Below are 15,082 nucleotides of genomic sequence, written 5' to 3'. Positions count from 1 at the left end.
AGTCGTGAAACTCTGAGAGGTCTTACAATGCAGTAGAAGAAGAACACGCGGCCGCCATGTTTGTAGTCTGTTTCTTCAGGGCTTGGCATTACGCACACACATTTTTCCTCTGGATGTGTTTTCGGGAATCCGTTTGATGTTGCCGTGTCGTTTTGGCTGAAATCTGGTCATTTTATCGAGGGAAGATGCAGGATGATGCACGCTACCTCAAACGGTACTGTTACGTTCCGCAAATGTCTGCTTATATGTTGCTTTTACTGCTAGCTTCACAGGCTACGGCGGTTAGCTGCACTGTTAATATATTGTTATATCAATAATTCTCGAAAAATGTATTCACCTAAATACAAAATAAAACAAAATTACCAAAAAAAGAATGTGACTATGTAGCTATATATAAGCTAGCCTGCGTAATATGCTCGTCATGACTCATTCCTGCATTTATTATAAATACTTCACATTCTCAAGCTGAATAAAATACTATGTTTTCTATATTAGCATTTTGTTATATTTTATTGTGTAATAATTGTTTTACAAGCTATTACAAGACAACGAAGCATTTATGCAGCAGCGAAACGTCACGATACATAATCATTAACGGTAACACCTGATGTATTTGCTATAATGGTAATGGATTAGCTTGTATTCAACATTTTGCCTTTTGTGCCAGTTTATTGATGTGTGGACTACTCGCTTTTTACAGTGTGGGCTGAGCACGCTCCTCGTTATAAACCCTTTATTAAACAGATCATGGGAGTTGATGTGTCGAGCCGTTAGTTCAGTTTCGCTAGCCACTTAGCAGTTAGCATGTGCGGTAGCTATGGCAGCAGCAGCCCTTTAAAAACAGAGCTAGCCACCTGGGCGTGTCTCCATCTTTCTCGTCTCTTTACTGTCATGAAAAACGTATTTAAAATTGGTGTCCGGATCTTTTTACAGTCTATGGTCTGGATGTGCGCGTGTTGTGTCGTCAGTTGTGTCATTCAGTGTGTTTTTGAATGCTATGATGTATTTGCAGAGGCGGGTAGTACTCAGTTACATTTACTCAGTTACTTCTACTTTTTCACTAAATTGTACTTTTTAGAGTCGTTTTTGTGACGTCATATCGCTAAGCATTATGGGATTAGCAGCAATTGTAAATGAATGGAGATTTTAAAAGTTAAAATACTGGAGTTATTGTTCACATTAAAACACTTGGAGACCACAGTGAGTTAGATGTATTTACCAGAAGTAGCTCAGCAGCTAACGGAGTCGTTCCACGGCTATTTTCTCCACTTTTTATACTGTTTTTAGCTAATGTTAGTCTATGGAAATGTATGCTAACAGCTGCAAAGATGGCGGATCTCCATGGTAACTGTGGACTTTCCCGAACTGGTACTTTTTACTTCTACTTGAGTAAAAATCTAATGAATTACCTCTGAAATAATTGGTCCCTTTTCCAGAGTGAGTAAATAAGTTATATATATAATAAGTTATTTCTTTTTTTCATGCCTTTTTCTTGAAGTTTTTCGTTGGATGTGTCACGATTTCCACATGATTTCATGTTTTGTTTCACACAATTTGTGGCGTCATTGAAAATAAATCAGTACTCGAGTAACATTTGCTCCAAGTACTTTTTTAAAAACATTTCTTAGTCGTAGTCTTTACTTTGTTTATATTTCGGCCACTATCTTTTAATTGTACTTGAGTAAAAATAATTCAAAGTAACATTACTCTTACTTGAGTAGACATCTTTGGCTGCTCTGTATATTTGCCCAGTGAGAATGTCCCCAGCCTTATAAGGGGAGGCATGGTGAAGTTTAGGCCCTGGTCAAAATATCTGTTACTGTGGACAATGAAACAAGGGGAAGATGAAATTATCTTAAAGGCGTGAAGTTACAGATGAGAAAGTCCTTGCGTAAGTGCTTTTTAACATCCACTTTATCACAGATGGTGTGGTGTTGCGTTTTTGTCCACAATTTGTTGGAATTGAATCGAATCGAATGTGCCACAGCAGGCTGCACAAACAGTTTCAACCATCGTATTGTTTACGTTTGTGTCCAATACAGTATCTCACTTGTCTGCCTTGTTTCCCTTACAGCAAAGTGACCGCGGGCAATCTGGATGTGCACCCCACAGAGAAGGCCCTCGTGGTGCACTATGAGGTGGAGGCGTCCATCCTGGGAGAGGGGGGAGGGCCCGTGTTGGGCGAACGCAAGGAAGGGCAGAAAATGTAAGGCTTCCCACAGTATTAATGCCGCTCCCTCTCGTTATTGTTTGCCCTTTCCAGTGTTTTTTGGTTTTCTTGAAGTTTAATTTAAACATGATGCCTGATGGAGGGTTGTGTCATAAATTGAGGACTTTATTTGCACATAATCTATTTTAGTGCAATCAGAATAGTGCTTGATAAAATCCACTCATCTTTATTCCTGGTGGAGTACACACATTATCACACATTACTTGTTTTCATAGCAAATTAACATATTATTGTGTGGCTACTGAATTACTGACACTCTGACAGAAGGAAAAAAAAAATAGATTCTGAAAGCTGAAATGAAGTATAGAGACAAGTGGCCAAAGTTAGCCGTTTGTGTCATGAATGCCCCGTGTGCCTCTGTGTTTGAAGCATCCGCGTGAAGAGCCTGAGCCCGAGCACAGATGTGGGGGCGCTGGCCAAGAAGGTGGTGGAGGAGTGCAAGCTGATCCCCGCCTCCCGCCTGCCGCAGGTGGAGCAGCTCCTCTACTATCTGCAGAACCGCAAGAGCTCGCCAGTGGAGGGGCGAGGTCAGGCGCTGCTTTGAAATCCAGAGAGTCCGTGAATGTTATCGGGCTTGGGAAGTGTTTTTAATTCTTATCATTTGTGTTTGTTCATCATCAGTGGAAAAGAAAGAAAAAAGGCCGGCCAAGCCCAGAGAGCTGACACCGTTCGAGGGGATGGAGGTAACCCATGGATCAATGCTTTTATCTTGTTTTGTTCAGTATTTATTTATCCATTTTCTTCTGTCTTTGTAGCTGAATGAAGAAGCCAGTATAACGAAGGTGGAGGAGTATGTTGAGCTGCTTTATGAAGGCATCCCAGAGAAAATTCGAGGCTCCGCCCTCATCCTACAGCTGGCCCGCAACCCGGACAACCTCGAGGAACTGCTTCACAATGGTACGATCTATTTTGTAATATGCTTCAAAAAGGGCACATTTATTTAGGTAATACTGCTTAACGTCAACTAACATACTGGTCCTGTTGATCCTTTGTGCAGAGGCGGCTCTCGGGGCTCTGGCCAGGGTTTTGAGAGAAGACTGGAAGCAAAGTGTAGAACTGGCTACAATCATCATCTACATTTTCTTCTGCTTCTCCAGGTCAGACACCAGTGCGCTTTGTAAAATCAAACACACTTACTTACTTTCTGTTATTGTTTTCGTAATACAAACCGTTTTTTTCCCCCCTCCGCTCAGTTTCTCGCAATTCCACGGCGTCGTCAGTCACTACAAAGTGGGAGCGTTGTGCATGAGCGTCGTCGAACACGAGCTGAAGAGGCACGACGTGTGGAGAGAGGAGCTGCGCAAGAAGAACAAGGCTTATATCCTTCAGACTTGTGTTTTTGGTTAATATAGGGTTGTTTGAATGAATGGGGGGTCTGCTTCACTTTGCCACCATTGAAATTCGTATATGGGGCATGAATAAAATGTATTTGCCTCAAGAATGCAGATAGGCAGGAGGGAATGAACAGGAAAAGTCAGGTATCTTTAAGCTTCACAGCAAACGTCTTTGCTTTATACCAATTTCATAGGCATCTTTCACCAGTTGTAATAACATCTGTATTCTCTGTAATACGTTCTTTTTCAGAATACTGTCACGCACAAGTACGAAAACAGGGGAAAATACAATCAACAAAAACAAAGGGGGAAAAAGTAAAAACTCCAAACTGTGTACAATCAGGAAAGGGGGAAAAAAATATGAATTGAATGGCTTTTAGTTGAGGCCTATCAGAGAAGCCAAACAGTTAGCTTTTAATATTGATTTAATAATGTAGGTCAAACTGTAGTTGATCAGCTTTTAGTGAGAAGGGCTTAAGGGCAGTTTTTAAATCCCTTTAGTGGGACTTTCCTGGTTACGGTTCAGGTTTTTCTAGAAATAGCAGTTAGAAATCGTTCTGCCCATGTAGCCTCCACTGAAATGATTCCCTGCGCACACAACTCTACAATTTGAATGACACAGTTTGTTTATGTGGCTTAAATGTTTTTCTTCATTGACTGGAGCCAGATATTCGCTTCCTGCCTGCTCAAAATGCTCCTTAACGGTTTTGTCGCACGTGAATCGGCCCCGGACAACGGTTCACTTCGAAGGGACCAAGACAAAGCCCTGAGGAAATACCAGAGTCTTTTGGCCAAACAGGAGCAGCTGCTGAGAGGTATTTGCTTTCGAACGAACACAAAGAGGTTATTTTAGATCTGTAGTTTCAACACGTGCCACTTTGTCCGCAGTGTCTCTGTATCTGCTGCTGAACCTGGCGGAGGACACGCGCACCGAGCTGAAGATGAGGAACAAGAACATCGTGGGGCTGCTGGTCAAAGTGCTGGAGCGCAACGACGAGGAGCTGCTGGTGCTGGTGGTGTCCTTCCTCAAGAAGCTCTCCATCTTCCTGGAGAACAAGAATGACATGGTGAGGAGGAGCTTTTCTTTAAGGAACGCGTTCTGTTTATCTGAGCGTGTTTGTTTTATAAATACTGTGTCTCGGCGATGGCCAGGCCGAGCTGGACACGGTGGAGAAGCTGTCTCGCCTCCTCCCCTGTGAGCACGAGGACCTCCTGAACCTCACGCTCCGGCTGCTGCTCAACCTGTCCTTCGACTCCGGGCTCCGCGCCAAGATGGTGGAGGTGGGCCTGCTGCCGAAGCTCACGGCGCTGCTGGGTAAGAGCCGTGTTAGGATTTTACACAATGTGCATGTTGCAAATGAGTATCAAATAATGATCTTAGCCCCTCAAAAAGCACTGAATAGACTTGTGAACCCCTTACCCCCCGCCTTCACTGAGCACATGTTCTCCAGTTCAGCTTTACCCAAATCTAAAAGCTTCTTGCAGCCTGTAGGCCAAGGTAACGCCATATTTGAAACTCACAAAACGGATCTAAACTGATCTCTTTCGATTTTGTCCCTTTTTTCATCCGTTCTGTGTTGCATTTCAGAAGCTTTTTTCTCTTAAGCTACTGTATGCCTAACAAATATGAATCATGTCTTGATTTAAGCTCTTTAAGTACAGCAACTAGTTCAAAGTGCATTTCTGAGTGTCATAATTAGAGTTTCTGCAGCGCATTAAAAGTCATTCAATGAATTTTGCCACAATCAAGGCCTTAAATAATATTAAAACATTCAATAAGATTCAAACTGCCATTAAATCTAAATTTAGTGGAAAATGATGAAGGCTCAACAATTTTGACTGTATAAGTTCATATAAAATAACAAAATGTTGGTCTAAAACATAGTTCGTGTTTAAACTGAGGACGTTTTTTTGCTAAAAGTCCTATTTTGTCCATTTCTCTTTCCTCTGTTTGATGAAATGTTTGCAAATCTGAAGAAAAAAAAAATGTGCAAATTTTCTTATACATTTGTGGCGAAATAAAGTAATTATTAAAATGGCATTGAAAAGTATGGAACTGTATGAACCTTAACCTCCTAACTCCCGCCTGAACCGAGAGGATCTTTTTCCTCACGTCATCAGATGTTTTTCCATCATTTTTTTGTTGGGTATTTAACTCATTTTTGTAACTTTTTTGTCAATTTTTCTCAAATTTTTTCTCACATTTTTGTCTTTTTTTTGTATTATTATTTTTTTGTCAAATTTTTGTCACAAAAATTTTAATCACATTTTTGTACATTTTTTTTGTCACATTTTTGTCCTTTTTTTGTCATTTTTTGTCACATTTTTTTCGTAAATTTTTTGTCTTTTTTTGCCACATTTTGTCACATTATTGTCAATTTTTTGGTCACATTTTTGCCTCTTTTTCATTTTTTGTCACATTTTTTTTTAAATTTTTTTTGTCCGTTTTTTGACATTTTTTGGTCAAATTTTTATCACATTTTTGTCACATTTTTGTAATTTTTTGTCATATTTTGTCACATTTCCATCATTGTTTTCGTCTCAGTTTTGTTGCTATTGTCACAGCTTTTTTCCAGAAGCTTTTGGACTGGGGTAAAGCCAAGCTGGAGAAAATGTGCTCGGTTCAGGCGGGAGTTAAGGTGTTAAATTAGCTACACAGTATTTTTGACTTAGTGCTATATGATCACTGTTGCAGAGTGTGATACTGCCATCTTGTGACAGTACAGTAGAACTGAACCCTGAGGTAAAGCGCTTCATAGAACATGGACAAAGATGCATTCATATTTAATTTATCGCCAATTCATTCTTGTATGCAGTTTTCCACAAATATGAAGGGTTAGTGTGAGTGCTTCTTCACAGTCGTGGTGATTCAAACACTGATATTTTCCCTCTACAAACACGTGACTTTCACTGCTGCAGGAGACGAGAACAACCGGCAGGTGGCCATGCGCATCCTGTACCACATCAGCATGGACGACCGCTTCAAGGGGATGTTTGTGCACACCGACTGCATTCCCCAGGTACTATTACTACTGCTAACTACTTCCAAGGCCTTTCCTTTGGTTTGTGTGGGGAAGTGACAGGCTTGTGTGTGTGCAGCTGATGCAGATGCTGTACGAACACGGAGAGGAGGAGTTTGAGATCGAGCTCATCTCCATCTGCATCAACCTGGCGGCCAACAAGAAGAACGCTCAGCTCATGTGTGAAGGTCAGTGACGGGCGGCACGGCCACTGACTGCAGAGCGGAGCCTAAAAGAGGTCTTTATGTCTTTAGGGAGCGGGCTGAAGATGCTGATGAAGAGAGCGCTGAAGATGAAGGACTGCCTCCTGATGAAGAAGATCAGGAACATCTCTCAGCACGACGGCCCCACCAAAGCTCTGTTTATTGTAAGGCGCCGCTAAAAGGACAGTTGATGTAGATAACCCTCCATTTAGATTTCAAGTAATAGGCCGGGGGTTCTCAACCGGCCACAGCCAATCATATCAATTGTATCAGATGACGTAAGACATACCCGCTGTAAACCTTCGAGCGAAACTATTTAGCATACGGTCTAAAGCTCGATCGAAAGATGGCGTCGCGTCTGCTGCTGTCACGTCGGATCCACTTTTATCAAACTACAAACTTCCATATGTCGAATAGCGCATCATCGTCTTGTCGTCCCTCCTCGTTCTGTGATTGGTCCCAAATCCATGGGAACATCTGGTCCATGGTCCCCAGGCTGCTGTGAAGTTCAGAGCGCACACAGCAGTCTGAGGGCTAGGGGGGGGTGGCGTTACACAGTGAACAGCTGTAGAGCCAAAATGTCTCTCTCGCTCTGTGGAGCATGTTTGACAAAGCAGAGCGAGTTCCCATGGAAACAGCTTAGATTTTAGCATTTCTCTGAGTTTGGAGTATGGATGGACCATGGATATACTGTTAAAGTCTTCAATCCGAGAACCAGGCTGTGTAAATGCGCATGCGATAATTCGTGAAAGAGACTGATCTGCGTTTCAGAACTGGTCAATAATTCAATTTGACTTGAAACAAAGGTATTTAAGCATTTAGCCTCTTCCCATTTCCCCCTGTCCTTAGAGGAAAGAGGAGGACAGACAGGCAGAAGAGAGAGGACGACATTGGTCTTTCTGTTTTGCACTTTTTTACATATTCTGCATCATACTGATAATTATTATTATGATTTTGAGCTGAATGTGTTTCATTTATGCAAAGCAAGATAGGGATGAGTGCATCAGTGGGTCCAGAGTTGTTCAAAATGATCAGGCGCTCTTCGAGGACAAAACCCTTGAAATCATTGAGCGAGGGACACTCGCTCAATAAAGGACTTTTATCGTAGCTATCAGAGTGCCTCAGACTTTGCATTGTTCCTCTCAGGCTATGTTTAATTCATGTTAGAAATAGATATATTTATAATAGTAAAAACGGTGCACATTGGTGCTTCCTAATTACACTACAAAAAGTAAATATCAAGCATTGGCTTAAATGACTGGAATTGAGGAAATGTATCTTGTTTTGAGCGGTTTTCACTCATTTAGACACTTTTCCTGATCGGACCAAGTTTACTTTGCTTGTTTGAGGACATTTCAGACCAGTTCTAAGGTAAATCTCGCTTGAATCTTGAAATAAGAAAGTAAAATTGCCAATGAGATAAGACCAATTTTCTTACCCCATTGGCAAAGAAAATGACCTGAAATAAGGACGAAATGTATCGAAACGAGTCAGAAACATCTCAGAACAAGTGAAATAATCTAGGACAAACGCCCAAGAACTTCTTAACTAGTCAAAACAACAAAAATTTGGATTATTATGCTCAAATTGAGATGTTTATACTGATCTAGTTAAATACTTTTTGCAGTGTAGCCTGGAGCCTGGGCTAAAACAAGGATCCAGAAAGAAGAGAATCTGTCCCTTGACTAGAATTAAGCAGCTGCAGTTGTATATAATATATGAATGAAGGTTAACGTTTTTTTCTGGCCAATATAACCTGTGTCATCCTATTTATTTATTTATTTTTTCATTTGAGAGGATAACCCCTTGTGATGCGCCATCTCGTTTTCCAAAGGGTTCTCAAAATCTCCAAAGACAGCAAACCACTGAAACAGATCGAGCAGTTCAGGCATGGAAGGAAAAAATACAAAACAAACAAACAAACGCACGCAAACACCCCTTACACACAGCAGCTCACACATCACTCATGTCCCCATATACACAAACACACACAATCTTTGTTCCTGAATTAACTCTGCTCTTTTCATCCAGACACATGATCACATAATACATTAGGATTATAGAGCAGATACAACAACATATGTCGGGGTGCGGCGCCCTGTGGGTCGGGCTGCCCCACAGATGAACAGGTGTTGGACGCTGCGATGGGTCCTCAGAATAACGTAACATGACGGGTCTCGTGTGTGTCAGGACTACGTGGGGGACTTGGCGGCGGAGATCCGGGCGGAGGAGGAGGAGGAGTGGGTGGTGGAGTGTCTGGGGACTCTGGCCAACCTCACTGTCCCCGACCTGGACTGGGAGCTGGTGCTAAAGGAATACAACCTGGTGCCCTTCCTCAAGGACCGACTCAAACCAGGTAGTTGGACGAGTCTCTCACTGTGGTTTACAGCACCTTTTGTACCAGCCATGATTTTGGAACGCTGCACTTCATTTGTGTCGTGTAAATATGACGTTTGTGTTTATGGCCTTTAACATGTTGTATTTTGGAGATTGTAAAGTGGACAGTTTGACTTGCTGCTACATGTGTTTGGTTTGAAACGCTGCTTACTTTTATGACTGAAAACTCAAACTGTGCTTTAGGCTCAGCGGACGACGACCTGATCCTGGAGGTGGTGATCATGATCGGGACCGTTTCTATGGACGACGCTTGTGCCGCCATGTTGGCCAAGTCTGGCATCATCCCAGCGCTGATCGAGTTACTGAACGGTAAAGCGGAGAAGTAATAGTTAAAAAGATGCTATTAACTATTAACCAGTGGTGGAAAGTAATGAAGTACATGTACTCACCTTACTGTAATTGAGTACACGTTTTGGGTAATTGCTCTTTTTTGAGTACATTTTCCGGCCAGTACTTTTACTTGTAATTGAGTACAACTTTAGTCATGTAATTGTAATTTGCTACATCTGGAATCATGTCTGTTACTGAGCACAGTGCAGTCGTCTCAAACAGCATATCCGTATATACCCTCACCGTGACATCGATGGAGCAAAATGGACATTAACGCTCACAGTGTTTGGTTGAAAGCAGACGTGCATGTCCCAGGTTGATTCTGTCTCAGCAGCAGTGCAAATTGTACAAGCACTCACGCCACTCTCTGCGGGACACCCACTGATATTCCTCTTTGTGTTAAAAATGTGCATTGTTGTGAATTGTACAAGACAAAAACGAGACTCTACAAACATCCACAGCGGGGCGCCTGTGGCAGTGATACTCCTGGCTTCAAACCAGCGAACTCTGGCATTAAAGTCCATGACCTTAGCTGTCGCACCAACTGACACCAGAAAAGGCATGGCCAAAGTAACATTTGTCATTTACATGAATATTATATATATTCTTCATGTCATACTTCCTGTCATCACAAATGATCACTGAACTTGCACTGGTCTAAAGGAAGCCGCCAGCTACACTCATTAGGCATAATGAGGAGGAATTATCAGACAGATCGCTTAAGAAATGCAAGTTTCATTGACTGGTTACATCATGGTGACCCAGAAGGACACGCCCACAAACATCTGTTTGCTAACAGTTCGGCTGAATCAACCTGGGACCAAACACAAATCACTTCTCTGTGAGCGTCAACGTCCATTTTTCTGAATCGATTTCACGGTAAGGGTGCACTGAAGTGGTAACCACTGAGGATATATAGGTTATGAGCTTTGTTGAGTCTCGTAGGTAACACTGGGGTCTCCCCAGATAAATGAAGTCCAGACAGTCTAACACAGCGGGCTGTAGTATCGACAACACGAGGAGACTAAACACAAGGACAAATATGATCATTAACAAGACTATTTTAGGATATAACTGGATTCAAGCCATGTCTGTTTGTGTAAAAGACTGACTGACTACCATTTTCCAAGTAATTTGTACTCGTACTTGAGTCCATTTTTACAGCAGTACTTGTACTTGTTATTGAGTACAATTTTAGCCATGTAATCGTACTTTTACTTGACTAAAATGTTTCTGTATTCTTTCCACCACTGCTTGTAACTAATGGGTTTTTTTTAATATTCTTTTCTGCAGCTCAACAAGAAGACGACGAGTTTGTGTGTCAGATTGTGTACGTCTTCTACCAGATGGTTTTCCACCAGGCCACGCGAGACGTCATCATCAAAGACACGCGTATCCTTCACTGTCATCTCGTCCTGTGCTTCTCAAACGTTCTTTTTTGGCTCGTTCTTTGTGTAATATCTCCTTGAACTTGTTCCCTAACCGTGGTCTCAGAGGCCCCCGCGTACCTGATCGACCTGATGCACGACAAGAACACCGAGATCAGGAAAGTGTGCGACAACACCCTGGACATCATCGCCGTGAGTTCCAACCGACCGCCACAGCTCGCACGCTTTCACATCCCAGCGCTTCGACACACCCTTTACACGCTGCTTTCACCCCCGCAGGAGTACGACGAGGAGTGGGGCAGGAAGATCCAGTCCGAGAAGTTCCGCTTCCACAACAACCAGTGGCTGGAGATGGTGGAGAGTCGGCAGGTGGACGAGTCTGAGCCCTATCTCTATGACAACGACAACGACCGGACGGACCTCTTCTACAGCGCAGGTACTGAAGAGGAGTTCAAATGTAGTTCATGTCATATCCTTAAAAACCTGTGGTACTTTAGTGAAAACCTGTGTTTCCTGCGTCTGCAGATGGAATAACCCCAGGGGACGGATCTGTCAGCCCGGATTTCTTTGGAGATTTTCAGCCGTCCAATGGAGACCTGCACCTTGGACCAGGGTGAGTCAGATCTCGTCAATGACATTTGTGTTGCCCACGGTAACCGTCCATTTACCACATTTCTCACATGGAAATAAAAAGCAGAAGCAGCGTTTTGTGAAGTCAGATGTACAACCCATGTCCACTAAGCTTATGAATGATGGAGAACCACAAAGTGATGTCATACCTCGCCATGCTTTAACATAGAGGCAGGCTTCTCCGTTCATTTGTGTGGAGATAGAACAGTGCAAACAGGTCTAACAGAAGGGTCAGAAAGCAAGGTTTCCGTGGGGCATAAAAAAGCATCAAAATTCATTAAATGAATTATGCCAAAATTAAGGCTTTAAAGAGGGGGTATTATGCTTTTTTCAATCCCATAGCACCAGTCTATATCACACTACAATGATGACCAAACCATCTGTTGGTCTGTAAATGCAGTAAATTAGAATAACTGCCTTGTGTAAAATGACTCTCTCAAAATGGCTGTAGTGAATGTCTTGAAATAGGCCTCTGTCTCTTTAAGAACCTCTGACCCTTTCAGACACGCCCCCTCCACACGCTGTCTGTGGCATCAGTGGGGAGGAGGTTCTGCTGAGGGGCAGTGGTTGGTTACTCGGCTGGTGACGAAAGCTCGGAGGCGTCTCCAGGAGGTGGGGGCGTTCCTAGGAGGACTCAGGCAAACCTATCCCTAAAATGGCCGCCATCAGAGTTTTTACAGATTACTCAAAAATACGTGAATGTGCCAAGGCAACACTTCAGGCATGTTTTTAATGAGGGAATGACATAAAAACATGATGTAAAGCTTGAAAAAGTCGAGTTTGCATAATACCCCCCCTTTAAAGTGATAATAAAAAAAACAAAAAAACATTGTTTTGATTGATAGTTTGATTCCAATTCAATCAACAATCAAAATTTCTTAGAAAATATAATTTCTCTTTAAACCAGAACCTGCTCAATGACATCGCTCAACAATTTTTACTGTATACATTTGACAAAAACACAAAAACTATGGTCTGAAATAAATTCTTCTGCAGTTTTGACTGAAATGTTTCAAAAAAGATTGCTCAAAAGTTTCCCGTTGTGTCCAAATGAGTGGTTTTTCATATGGAAATTTCTCCACATACCTATTTTCGATTGAATGTTTGCATTTGTTGCATTAAAAAATATACTTTAGGCATTGAATGGCATTAAAAAGCATTAATTTGTTCTTGCTGCCACCTGCAGAAACCCTGAAACAGCTAATGGTGTTTCTCTGATTTCTGTGACTCCTCCTCCTCCTCCAGAGACGTGCCAGAGGCGTTTGACCAGACCACCTCGTCTCCGGGGCGACCAGTGACGGCGTACGGCTTCAGACCGGACGAGCAGCCTTTCTACAACTTCTCATAGGAGTTCCCCGTCTCCGATTGTCTCTACACACTCAGCGCTGAGGCTTTCGAAATAATGAAATATCTTTTGCAATATTTATGTCTAACAATGAGGATTCACTTTGAGAACACGACATGCATTTCAAAACATGTGTGGAGAGATCTCAGCTCCAGGATCAGCAGGTTTCTTTCATTTATTTGACCAAAACAACTCTTCTGCGATGTGCTTTTTGTGATCAGTGAAATTGTGATTCCGCTTCGATTGCATGTGATTTGTGCAGCTCCACACGTCACAAAGTGAAAGTTGCCCTAACAACACGGACGAATATGTCAATACGGTTCTAATTCTGCTTCTAAAATCAGAAGCTTCTTCAGCAGCAGCGCTAACATTACGTGTGTCAACTTAGCCATAGCAGTATTAGCGATAGTGCACAGAAAGCTAGCAATGTACATGACGCTTGATAATGCTTCTATCACCATAACCTTGACTTTTCTTCACTAAAACAACTCTGCAGCTCAAAACTTTATGATCCAAGCTCAGACCTTCTTAAAAGACTACTCGGTATCTACTTCTGGATGTAAAATTGTGAAAAAAAGCAACACTGAATTGTAATCTTTTTTTATTTATTATTTTGCAAACATATATTTGTAAATATCATGACATTCTTAAACCACTAACGCGCAGCTACATTGTACTGTCCATACTCTAACGAATGTTTACTTTCCAGCACTACTGCAGCCTACTGTACTGTGCCATTCACTCAACTACCTTTTTATCTCCATTATCACGTAGGTTATTTTAGGCTTTTTTGCACACTGTACACAGCATGTTTATGTAGATCATTGTTTATAATATGAGTTTTCTATTAAAGTTTTATTTACCTCGTTTGTCTTACTGTATGACGTCAAAAAATCAAGGCATTTTAAATAAAAATGGACATTCAAATATGCTTAAACTCATTTGTTCAATAAAAAGGTTACTTAATTACTTAACACCCTGAGCTGCACTCCCGCATTGGTATTGCACTCTAAACGCCTGCATAAACCTCTTCATCTCAAATGGCCCGTGTTGTGAGGATGGAGTGTGCTGTAGGGGGGTCCAGTGGTGGCACATTGAAAGTCTCTTCCTCATCTGGAGGTTCAAATCCTGCACTGATTTGTTGCTGACTTTCTGTTCATTCCGATTAAGTTACTTTTGTCCATTTTTCACTCAAGTGAATTATATTATCCTCAACATTGCAAACTATGACAGGTCTTCTGCCCCAGTGCTCTATCCAGTGGACCATCATACACATTTAATCTTGTAATCTTTAATTGTTAGTCTTTTATATTGCACACATAATCACCAAAGGTTCAAGTCCCGCCTGAGTGGTTGTCCTGTCGGCTGCAATCTTTTTATGATCATACTTTAATAAAAACTCACATAACTGTGCTCCATTTTGCTGTGCTCCTGTAGTCACAGGGACCCTGCTGTGTGCAGGTGGTTTGGACCCACAGTCACAGGGACCTAGTTCCTGGTCTCGAGTGAGGGTTTGAACCCAGTGCCTCAATCTTCCTACGCCGCCTCCGACACCGCTGAGCTATACTGCCACCACCAGTAAGTTTGTGCTTCTGTGGTTAAGATGCAGAGCATCAAACAGGTCTCTTTTGTGCCGTGAGGCTCTGGGTCCGAGTCCTGGTGGTGTGATCATCCTGCAGGTTGCTGCTTTGCGGGTGAAGCCAAGCAAGATCCAAAGGCCTCCACCAGGAATAATGTGAAGTTAAAGGAATAGGCCACCGTTTTTATATACTAAGATATGTTCTTACCTCACTTTAGTCGAGTTAATATATCCCCGTCTGGTCTTTGTCCGTGCGCTCACACATACGCAGCCTCTCCCACATGTCACATAGCTCCAAAAAAGCTCACGATAGAAGCTACCAAGCTCTTCCACGTGTTCCCTATTTAAATAAAGTTACGTGAAGTGTTTTCATGCGAAGTATATTTGCACAGAAATGTAGCATGTCGATTTTATAAGCAAATAAAAAGGGGGACTATATTGTGAGGCGTAATGATATGAGGAGTAAAACGTCCGCGCAGTAACTCCTAAAGGTTATTGACGGAAGTGAGCGGGGGAAGTCTTTAGGAGTTACTGCGCGGACGTTTTACTCCTCGTATCATTACGCCTCACAATATAGTCCCCCTTTTTATTTGCTTATAAAATCGACATGCTACATTTCTGTGTAA

The 15,082-nt window shown here is 42.1% G+C and overlaps 1 protein-coding gene across 1 annotated transcript; it reads left to right on the top strand.

The window, feature by feature from the left end:
* The first annotated feature begins 61 nt into the window (after positions 1–61).
* On the top strand, positions 62–13,791 carry LOC306972632 (kinesin-associated protein 3-like). Its single transcript, XM_079569298.1, has 20 exons — positions 62–214; positions 2,075–2,206; positions 2,600–2,757; positions 2,852–2,913; positions 2,986–3,127; positions 3,228–3,327; positions 3,424–3,563; positions 4,281–4,379; positions 4,453–4,631; positions 4,717–4,879; positions 6,484–6,584; positions 6,664–6,776; positions 6,843–6,951; positions 8,978–9,143; positions 9,368–9,493; positions 10,808–10,906; positions 11,009–11,094; positions 11,182–11,338; positions 11,428–11,515; positions 12,778–13,791. The coding sequence occupies exons 1-20, from the start codon at positions 186–188 to the stop codon at positions 12,878–12,880; spliced, it is 2,352 nt and encodes a 783-aa protein (XP_079425424.1). The 5' UTR covers positions 62–185; the 3' UTR covers positions 12,881–13,791.
* Positions 13,792–15,082: the final 1,291 nt, after the last annotated feature.

The sequence above is a fragment of the Gobius niger genome (genome assembly GCF_951799975.1).
Source record: "Gobius niger genome assembly, chromosome: 13".
NCBI classification, from domain to species: Eukaryota; Metazoa; Chordata; class Actinopteri; order Gobiiformes; family Gobiidae; genus Gobius; species Gobius niger.
This window is presented reverse-complemented; position numbering and strand designations above follow the sequence as displayed.

What these genes read in the sequence shown, in the direction of transcription:
- LOC306972632 (XM_079569298.1), top strand. Translation starts at nt 186, where the DNA reads ATGCAGGATGATGCACGCTACCTCAAACG. An exon ending in GATGCACGCTACCTCAAACG is followed by an intron (nt 215 to 2,074) that starts GTACTGTTACGT and finishes TTTCCCTTACAG; the next exon opens with CAAAGTGACCGCGGGCAATC. An exon ending in CCACCAAAGCTCTGTTTATT is followed by an intron (nt 6,952 to 8,977) that starts GTAAGGCGCCGC and finishes CGTGTGTGTCAG; the next exon opens with GACTACGTGGGGGACTTGGC.